General features: G+C 43.0%; 1 protein-coding gene across 1 annotated transcript in view; it reads left to right on the forward strand.

The window, feature by feature from the left end:
- ATP6V1G3 (ATPase, H+ transporting, lysosomal 13kDa, V1 subunit G3) overlaps positions 1–11,023 on the forward strand; it is a 21,125-nt gene that overhangs the window by 6,013 nt on the left and 4,089 nt on the right. The window contains exon 2 of the mRNA XM_010831090.1: positions 5,409–5,509. Coding sequence (XP_010829392.1) covers positions 5,409–5,509 — 101 coding nt within the window. The remainder of the gene's footprint in view (positions 1–5,408; positions 5,510–11,023) is intronic.

Below are 11,023 nucleotides of genomic sequence, written 5' to 3' on the forward strand. Positions count from 1 at the left end.
GGTGTGGCATGAGGCCTGTGAGATCTGAGTGCCCCAACTAGAGATGAAACCTGCAGCCCTGCCTTGGAAGGCACAGTGCTGACCACTGGGCCACAGGGAAGCCTCTCCTCTCCTTGTAAGGATGCCAGTCCTAGATAGAGGGGGCATCTTAATCCAGCATGACCTCATCTCAACGTGATTACATCCACAAAACCCTTCTTTCCAAGAGAGGTCACATTCGCAGGTACCAAATGTAAACAGACTTTCGAGATGTGTAAACACAATCCAACATCTGCTGGTTGTCAGCTTCACTTGACAGTCCTGTGTCCTTATCTTCTTTGTCTGTTTTTGTATGCCTCGAACTTCTGTATGCCTTGAATCTACATTTTAAAAATTCCCTTTGCTCTGGAAACTCTAATCAGAACTTTGTCCCTCCAGCTCCGTCAGAGTTCCCTCTTGTCAAAACCAGCAAAGTTGCTAAACCCAACTAATGAACAATCTCAGTCACAACTGAATTCTTCTTTCATCTCTGAAACCCTCCCTTTACTGGCCTCCGCAACCCTGCTCTCAGGCTTGAATTTCTGTCATTTTGCCAGTCTCTAGAGTGGGGGCCCCACCTGGGACGTGTCCTCTTCCGTATCCACAGACGCTTCCTAAGAGATTACATCTAATTCTGTGACTTTAAATCTTGGCTCCGTGCTGATAATTCTCAAATTTTACGTCTCCAGCCTGGCCTGTTTCCCTGATCTCAAGATTTATATAAACATCAGCCTTCTCCCGATCTCCGCTAGATGTTTACTGGGTGTCACAATTAAACTGCCCGCTTGACTTTGCCCCAGAATAAAATGTTGAAGCCAGCATCGGCTCACGTGTCCCTCCCGTTTATTCCTCAACTCTCTTCGAAGGATATGTAACTCCTTGCTAATTAATTCCACGGCTGCTTTGCTATTGCCGCTCATTGTAGACACTTGTCTGAACCATTGCAGTAAGTTTCAGACCCATCTTCCTGCTTCTCCCTTGCCCCTACAATCTGTTGTCGTCACACCAGCTAAAGAAATTCGTGTAAACCAGAAGTAGTAGAACGCCACATCTTGGCTAAAAACCCTTTGCGGCTTTAGCATCTCAAGGACCCAAGTCTTTACCCTCCTCGTGAGCTCTCTGTGCCCTGGCTTCTGCTGCCTCTCTGACGTCATCTAACACTCACCCGTTCTGCTCTCTCTGACCTGAGGCCCGCCATGAGGAGGCCTTTACTGTTCCTTCAACAGGTCAAGTAGCGTTCCCGCTCAGGGTCTTCGTGTCTACTATTCCCTCTGCCTGGAGTGCTCTTCCCGTCCAGGTATTTGCATGGCCAATAATATTTCTCGAGGTCCCTGCTCATGTATCTCATCCTCTGAGAGGCTTGCCTTGTCTGTGTTAGCGCCCACCCCTCTCGCTGACCCTTAGGTGCCTGTGCTCTCCTGCATGGTACTCGTCATCTTTGCCGTATTATATCCTCACTGTCTCTTTTCTGTCTCTGCCTCCCCCCATCACATTACACAGATCTGCTTGTGGCTTTCGCTGCTGTATCAACAAGACCCAGAAGAGTGGGCGACATAGCGGACAGACAGTAGTACTGGTGGGCTAAACGTCTCTTATTTCCACTCCAGGGAACGTGTGTTGGCCACCTTGTTGGTTTTGGTTTTGTTTGTTCGTTTGTTTTTATATTGGAGTATAGTTGGTTAACAATGCTGTGCTAGCTTCAGGTATAAAGCAAAGCGATTCAATTATATCTATACAAGCGTCCATTCTTTTTCAAATTATTTTCCCATTTAGATTATTACAGAATACTTTTTTTTAACTTTTTACTTTTTAATTGGGCTATAGCAAATTAACAATGCAATAGTTTCCAAGTGAACAGTGAAGAGACTCAGCTATCCATGTACATGTATCCATTCCCCCCCGAACTCCCTTCCCATGAAGGCTGCCACATAACATTGAGCAGAGTTCCCTGTGCTGTACAGCAGGTCCTTGCTGGGTATCATTTCAAATATAGCAGTGTGGACATGTCCATCCCACTCTCCCAACCTCTTCCTCCCACCCTTTGCTCCTGGTAACCCTAAATTAGTTCTCTAAGTCTGTGAATGTTCCTGTTTTGTAAATAAGTCACTAGTATCAATTTTTTAGATTCTGCATTTAAGCGATATCTTTGGCTACTTGTCTTTCTGAAGGTGGTGTAATTTTAAAATTGGGAAACCTCCTGCACAGAGACCCCAGCAAGAGGTTAACAGGAGCAGATCTGAGGCGCTCATTTTGCTTCGCCTCCGATGAGACAGCCGGCCTGAGGCTCCCCACTTCTTGCCCTGGATGCAATCAGGCGGAACATATGCTGGCTCTCCCGGCAGCAGCTGCCCAGTCCTTCCAGAAAACTGCCGTGCAAGCAGCCATCTCCCCGAGGCTCTCCTCTTTAATTGAATGAGAACCAGCGGGTGACCGGTGCCACGCGGGGGAATCAGACGCACTTTCGCTTGTCGCTGTGGGATGAGCTAGTGTGTGGCCTCTTAAGTGGAGTCCTGGATGCTTCTGGGGGCAGGGCGCTTGGAGAGCTTCTTACTAGCATCATTTCTATGTGCTAGAGTCATGACTCTGAGACCAGTATTTTCACCTAAGATGCAATTAACATAGAGAGTCATGACGTTTCATGTGCTCGATTGGATAAAACCGGATCCTGCAACCCATCACTATGTATCCTGCAATCTACCCTAAGAAAATGTTGCCACACCTTAAATACATTTTTCTCCTAATGTCAGTCATGAGCAGTGATAAGAAAGTGGGCTGGGGATCCCAGAAGAGCCTACCTTGCCCACATATCATCTATTTGTTCTATGGATGATCCATGTCCAATTGCCACCAAATGGCTAGAACTATAGAGAATGGAAAAAGTCTGTAGATACAAAATGGGGAGGAGTGTTAATTAAGCATTGCAGTGAATGTTCCAGTAAGTCTCAAGCCTTAGAAGAGCAGTCATGTTCAGGAGGCCTTGGCTTTTACAGAGAATTTAGAAGAAAGTATCTGTTCTGAAGGAGGTCTGCTCAGTCCCACTCAGGTGAAACAGTCAGACACATTTCAATTTATAACTCAGAGACTCTCTTTATTCCATCTGTATACAGTGACTACCAAAGCAGCTTGTATATCATGGGAAGAGAAATTTACAAACCATTTACACTCAAATACACCAAAGGTACATAAAGCCAAGTAAAGCACGTACCTAGATGAGAGATAAAAGTTTATGTTAAGATTTTCTTTTAATAAAATGTTTGAAAAATGAAATAACATAAAAATTCTTTTATGCTGCTTAATGAGAACATGCTTATTAACTTACTTCTTTTGAAGTATCATTGACTTACAGTGCTGTGTTAGTTTCAGTATATACATATGTGTATACATATATGTACACACACACATAGACACACACACATATATGTGTACATGTGTACACATGGGCTTCCCTGGTGGCTCAGGTGGTTAAGAATCCACCTGCAGTGCGGGAGGCCTGGGTTCCATCCCTGGGTTGGGAAGATCCCCTGGAGAAGGGAAAGGCTACCCACTCCAGTATTCTGGCCTAGAGAATTCCTTGGACTATATAGTCCATGAGGTCAAAAAGAATCTGACATGATTGAGTGACTTTGACAATCAAAATATATACACACACACATATATATCTGTGTACAGATCTAAATACATATATATATTCTTTTGCAGATGATTTTCCCTGATATGTTATTAGAAAATATTGAATATAGTTTCTTATGCTATACAGCTCTTGTTGTTTATATTAATATATTTATATATTTGTATATTTGTATATGTTGCTGCTGTTTAGCTCCTAACTTGTGTCTGACTCTGCGACCCTGTGGACTGTAGCCCATCAGGATTATCCTGCTGTCCATAGGATTTCCAGGCAAGGATACTGAAGTGGGTTGCCATTTCCTTCTCCAGGGGATCTTCCCCACCCAGAGATCAAACCCATGTCTCCTGCACTGCAGGTGGATTCTTTACCACTGAACCGCCTGGGAAGCCCATAGTTATATTTAGTAGTGCGTATGTGTTAGTCCCAAACTCCTAACTTACCCCTCTCCCCCACTGGCCCCTTTGGTAAACATAAGTTTGTTTTCTGTGTCTGAGAATACACTTACTTAGTTCAAAGTCTACACCACAGAGGGCTTCCCAGGTGGCACAGGTGGTACAGAACGGGCCAATGCAGGAGGTATAAGAGGCGTGGGTCCCATCCCTGCGTACGCAAGACCCCCTGGAGGAGGATCCCATCCCAGTATCCTTGCCCGGAAAAACCCATGGACAGAGGATCCTGGCGGGCTTACAGTCCACACGGTCACAAAGAGTCAGATACGACGGAAGCAACTTCGCAGGCACCCACCACACGGTAAACAAACCCTTGACAAAAACCGTCAACAAAAGCTTAAGAGACATTACCAGAGAAAAGGAAATATGCTGTTGGATGAGCAAAAGGATAAAGGTATGTAACTGAAATAGGCAACAGATTTGGGGAAAAGTTAATTTTAACACAGTTCAGGATTTCTTCAAAGTTTTAAAGCTCACGAAGCATGAGTATCTGAAGGCGGTGGGTGGTGAGCGACTAGCAGAGACAACTGTTTCTCTGTAACCCCCAAACTTCCTCTGGCTGTCAAACAAAGTCACGGGCTTACCTAATGATCTCCACAGCTCCGTGCTAGTCTGAAACTTTGATCTTCGTTGCTGTCTGCTGGCTTAAGGCTTACACCTTTGCTCTTAATAAAAGAAAAGAGAGCTACTTAACTAAATCTCCTCACCATTAAAAACAATTGCTTTTACAATCACTTTCAAGTCCCCCTCAGAGAAAGCTGCTACAAAAAATATCTACTTTGATGTGTTGTGGGGCTTAATCAGACTTTCTAGAGTCAACAAACTGGAAGAGAAAAATCCAATAAAATACTTTGAAAAAAAATTGTGAGTCGGTTTGATAGAGTCTGAGTAGCATGCTTGTGCACTTGGAGATCTGCCAGTATTAAATAGAATCCAGTTGGTATGGGCTGAAGGATTCCTGGCAGCAAATCAGGACAGAAAATCTGACCAAATGATGTCTGCTCGAGTCAGTGACAACTAAAGTCTGTTCCCTGGCTGGTACCGCTGTGAGTAAATGGGCGGGTATTTTATTGAAACATGGACTTGTGAAAGAACGTTGTCGTGTCCCTGTTCTAAAGAATCCAATTGAAAAAAATCAGGGATTTTTCAATATCTATCATTTTTTTAATAAAGGGTGTCATCCTAGAAAGAAAAAAAAATAAAAAAGCTTAAAGAAAATGTAAGACCACATCCACATTTTTAAAAGTCAAGTTGAAAATTCCAGATGTGTTGGAAAAAAATATCACTCCTTCAGTACCCCTGTTAATTTTCAGGAAAAGTCAAGCGACTGCGCCAAGCCAAGGAGGAAGCGATGGCAGAAACTGATCAGTACAGAATGCAGCGAGATGAGGAGTTTCGACAGAAACAGGCGAAGGTGGGTACGAGTCAGCACCAGGGTTTGTGCAGCGTAGACTCTAAGGCATGAATGTATTCATTACTAATGAGATATTGATCCTCCTAAGTGTCACGCACAACGTTGTTGTTGTTTAGTTGGAAGCCATGTCTGACTCTTTGCCACCCCATGGACTGTAGCCCTCCAGGCTCCTCTGTCCATGGGATTTCCCAGGCAAGAATACTGGAGTGGGTTGCCATTTCCTCCTCCAGGGGATCTTCCCCACCCAGGGATCGAACCTGCGTCTCCTGTATTGGCCAGTGGATTTGTCACTGCTGAGCCACGAGGGAAGTCCATCATGCATGATACCAGGAGAGAAAAGTACACGGGACACAGCAAATAGAGTTCAACCAAGGCTAAATATGGGGCTTCCCTGGTAGCTCAGCTGGTAAAGAATCTGCCTGCAACGCAGGAAACCCTGGTTTGATTCCTGGGTCAGCAAGATCTGCTGGAGAAGGGATAGGCTACCCACTCCAGTGTTCTTGGGTTTCCCTGGTGGCTCAGCTGATAAAGAATCTGCCTGCAATGCGGGAGACCTGAGTTAGAAAGATCCCCTGGAAAAGGGAAAGGCCACCCACTCCAGTATTCTGGCCTGGAGAATCCCATGGACATGGAATGAGTCCCAAAGAGTTGGACACAACTGACCAAGTTTCACTTCACTTCAAGGCTGAATATCAAATAAAATCACTTTTTTTTAAAAAGACTTTTTGATATGGATGGACCATTTTTAAAGTCTTTATTGAATTTGTTACAATATTGCTTCTGTTTGATGTTTTGGGCTTTTGGCCCTGAGGCATGTAGGGTCTTAGCTCCCAAACCAGGGATCAAACCCATACCCCCTGCCTTGGAAGACAGAATCCTAATCACTTGATCTCCAGGAAAGTCCCTCAAACAAATGTTACAAAATTACTGATTTTACATTTTCACTTCTGAGGCCTTTGGATTTGTCAGAGAAAGTGTCAATCAGTAGTTATTATCTAACACAGTATAGGTTAAAAATCATCTTCTCAAATATACAAGTGAATGGAATTGGTTAAAGCATCATTCCTGCTATAGATTATCGACTAATACATTTAAGTAAGAAAAAAAATCAGAGAACATTTTTTTTTTCTTGTTGCTGTCTATTAACGTTTACTGGTAGAATCAATAAAAAGTGTTGCACAGTGTTTACAATGAGCTTGTTAGGCCAAATTTCCTCTGGTGAACTCAAGATTTACAAATGATCCATGTAGACGTTGTTGTAAATGGCTGAAAAGTCTTCTGGTTTTTCCTTACGATTTCCTTTTCAATTGGCTGACTTCATTCAACAAATCTTTTACTAAAACATTAAGAAGTGCTTTTTCCTACACTAGTATTTTTAAAATATCTGCAGTTTACAGTAAAAAATATAAGCACATGAATTTTTCTGCGCCTACTGCAGCACAGACTAAAAGAAACGATTAAGTTCCATGTGCCATAACTACAGTTTGTATGTTTTCTTTTTGCCTCAGCAAAATTATAAATAAAGCTCTGTGTAGAAGCTGGACATTGCAAGATGAACTACAAGCAGTTTGTAAATCTCTCTGTTTACAGCTTTGATTTTAGTGGCAGTTGGTACAGAACTCATGTAGGATTAGGTACATTAGATCCCACAGTAGGAAAAACTTTTCCAAGGGGCTATTTCTTAAAATAAAATGTCCTTTCTAGAATAAAGTGGGCAACTTAGCAAAAGCAACTCCTTCTTATCAAATTCAGAAAAAGAACTCGTAAGATTCCAAGAACACACATACATATATCCCCTCCATGACTGGCCCCTGGGAATCTTCCCAACATCAGCTCTGAAAATGGTATGCACTTACTTTTTACTCTGAACTGCAAATATTCGTCAAATGCTAGGGTAGGAAACAGCATTGCTTTATATTTTCATGAAGGATTTATAGAGTGAAGCCAGCTAGTTGAAAAGGAAATCATAAGGAAATACCAGAAGGCTTGTTAGCAATAGACAACAATATCTACTTTGGCCACTTGTAACTTTTTTTGTCTCTACTTGCCCTGTTCTAGCCATATGTCTCCTCATTTTTCCCCAGGAGAACTAAGTCGGCAGCTGCCACCGGGCCTTTGCATACGCTATGTCCATTCCGTGGTTCTTCTTTAATACACATTCACCTCTCCTTGATCTCTGTGTAGGTGTTAACTCTTCTTACTGATCACCTTGTCTAAAATAATGTCTCTGGTAAAAAAAAAATATATATATATATATACATCCATTATAGTCAGAGCATTTATCACTACTGGATATATTATATATTAAAAAAAAATTTTTTTTTTGCTAATTGTTTATCTTTCCTTCTGGACTGTGAGCCAAAGTGATGGGTCTTTGTTTTCTTCTCTGTTGCCTTTGATATTGGAATAGCGTCTGCTCCTCCAGAAGCATCCAACAAGTATTCACTGCACGAATGAATAACTAAGCATCTCTTCCATGGGCATCTTTTTCTTTTTGAGTTGTCATGCATCTGTATACGCTCAGTCACATCTGACTCTCTGTGGCTTCATGAACTGTAGCCCCCCAGGCTCCTCTGTCAATGGAACGTTCTCAGCAAGAATACTGCAGTGGGTTGCCACTTCCCTCTCCAAGGGATCTTCCTGACCCAGAGACTGAATCTGCACCTCCTGCGTTGGCTGGCAGATTCTTTACTTCTGTGCCACCTGGGAAGCCCATGACGTATTAGGACCCCCCCCCACCCCCCCGCCAAAAAAAATAACCATTCTTGATGCCAATCAGCTTTTCTGATCCTGTGTGGGACATTTCTAACATATGCATTACTATTGTTTTCAGTAATTACAAAACTGACCATCATTTTAGAAAGTAGCTGGGTTTACTCCCTTGAAATATTATTTCTCCAGAAGAATCTCCTACAGTATAAATCTGGCTCGGGATATTTATTCTCTGCATCAGAGAGTCATTAAAACTCCTCGTGGCTCTCATAATTAGAGCTCTAAGCCAATTTTACAGCTAGTTGATCAAAAGCTCACACAGAAAGGGCAGCATGTTTAGACCTCTGTTACCTCAAGTATATTGCAAACCACAAGCACGGATCTTCTCTCCTGGCATGACCCCCGTATGTCAGAAAGAGAGCTAGTCCGCTAAAGCTCACCATCATTAACCCAGGGCATGTAGGAGGTCTGGGAGGAGACCCAAGAGACCAGCTCTCCGCCTGCCGCTGGGGTTGCACCTTGTTGCTCCTTTTGGGGGTTGCTTTTTAGCTCTTGTTAATGTATTTTCCAATTCCCCTGACTCATCAAGAGAAACAAGTACCCCCGTGTGGGCTGTATATCAACGAATGTCTTTACAACAAACATTTACTGACTCCTTGCTATTTTCTTATTCCTTGTTTGACTTTATCGCTTGCTAAAATTTCATACCACTCAGCAAGGAAAAGGACCAAGCTAGTGAAACATGCAACAGCTTGGAGGATTCTAGAAAGATGCTACACTGAGAGAAAGAAGTGAAGATGCAAGTTGCTCAGTCGTGTCTGTCTCTTCGTGATCCCAGGGACTGTAGCCTGCCAGGCTCCTTCTCCTCTCCAGGCCAGGATGTTGGATCCCCTGTCTCCAGGGGATCATCCCAATCCAGGGACTGAACCCAGGTCTTCTACCTTGCAGGTGGATTCTTTACCATTTGAGCCCCTGGGGAAGCCCTCTGAGCCACAAGGGAGTGAGCCATCATTTATACTGTATGATTTTATATGAACACAAAATATATATTCTATTCCATTTATACGATATACTCAAAAGACAAATCTCTAGTGATACAGTTACTTCAGCCATTCTGCAGGACTTTGGAAAAGTTCTACAAAATAGCATCTTCTAATGAGGAAAACAGTAGATTGCTACCATGGAAATACGAAGGACTGTTAATGCCAATGAACGGTGGACTGACCATGCATCTAAACAGAAGACCCAAAAACGAGTGCCTGGTCATACTGAAGACTTGTGTATCTTCAATATTCCTAAATTTATGTCCTGAAAGTGTTTTTGTTTCCTTGAAGCAGCTACAAATTGAGAATGCAAAGCTGTGTGCAGGAACTGAGCCTCTGTTGCCCTTAAACTGAAGCACAGCTTACAAAGAACTGTGTTTAATGTTGAAGGGTTTCACCAGCACTGTGGGTCCTAAGCTGTAAAGCTACCACATCAGTGTCAACACTGAAGGTTTGCAAATTCACATGGAGAAGTCCTTCAATGGCAGCCTTGGACCCAATGCACGGCTACGTATCACATGGTTACCCACTTCTATTTTATATAGTGTCCCAGTCATTCAAACAGCAGGCTTCGACCAGCAAGAGCGATCGAGCACAGGTAATAAGTCTTCTGTAACACCTGGCGATCCACTCACTGTCTGCTCTTCAACCTACATATTGAGCATCTATTATGTGCCTGACAGCGTTTGAGGCACTTCACCTCATCAGTGGCTGAGCTAACCCTTACCCTGGTCCTTGCAGAGCTCGAATTCTTTCATGTAACTCCTGTGTGGCTTAAATCAGCACTGTCTTCAGATACAAATGGAATTCTTCCCAAGGAAGACCATTTAAAATGGTATATGGGAACTTCCCTGGTGGCCCAGTGGTTGAGACTTCACCTTCCAACGCAGGGGGATTGGGTACAATCTCTGGTTGGGGATCTAAGATCCCACATGCCTCACACGGAAAAAAATAAAAAACAACAACATAAAACAGGAGCAATACTGTAATAAGTCAATAAAGACTTTTAAAATTGTCCACATTAAATTCATGTTGATGTATGACAGAAACCATCACAATACTCTAAAGCAATTATCCTCCAATTAAAAATAAAATTTTAAAAACTATAAAAAATCTTCAAAAAAATAAAATAAAGTGGTCCGTAGTGAATCAAGGTATCATATTGTCCAGGAAATACTGCAGAAACTCAAATTATTGTGGATCAAATAAACTTAGAAATAATATTCAGTTCAGTTCAGTTCAGTTGCTCAGTTGTGTCCGACTCTTTGCGACCCCATGAATCGCAGCACGCCAGGCCTCCCTGTGCATCACCAACTCCCGGAGTTCATTCAGACTCACGTCCGTAGAGTTGGTGATGCCATCCAGCCATCTCATCCTCTGTCGTCCCCTTCTCCTCCTGCCCCCAATCCCTCCCAGCATCAGAGTCTTTTCCAATGAGTCAACCTTCGCATGAGGTGGCCAAAGTACTGGAGTTTCAGCTTTAGCATCATTCCTTCCAAAGAAATCCCAGAGCTGATCTCCTTCGGAATGGACTGGTTGGATCTCCTTGCAGTCCATGGGACTCTCAAGAGTCTTCTCCAACACCACAGTTCAAAAGCATCAATTCTTTGGCACTCAGCCTTCTTCACAATCCAACTCTCACATCCATACATGACCACAGGAAAGACCATAGCCTTGACTAGACGGACCTTTGTTGGCAAAGTAATGTCTCTGCTTTTGAATATGCTATCTAGGTTGGTCATAACTTTCCTTCCAAGGA

Source organism: Bison bison, unplaced genomic scaffold, assembly GCF_000754665.1.
Source record: "Bison bison bison isolate TAMUID 2011002044 unplaced genomic scaffold, Bison_UMD1.0 scf7180017864524, whole genome shotgun sequence".
NCBI lineage: Eukaryota > Metazoa > Chordata > Mammalia > Artiodactyla > Bovidae > Bison > Bison bison.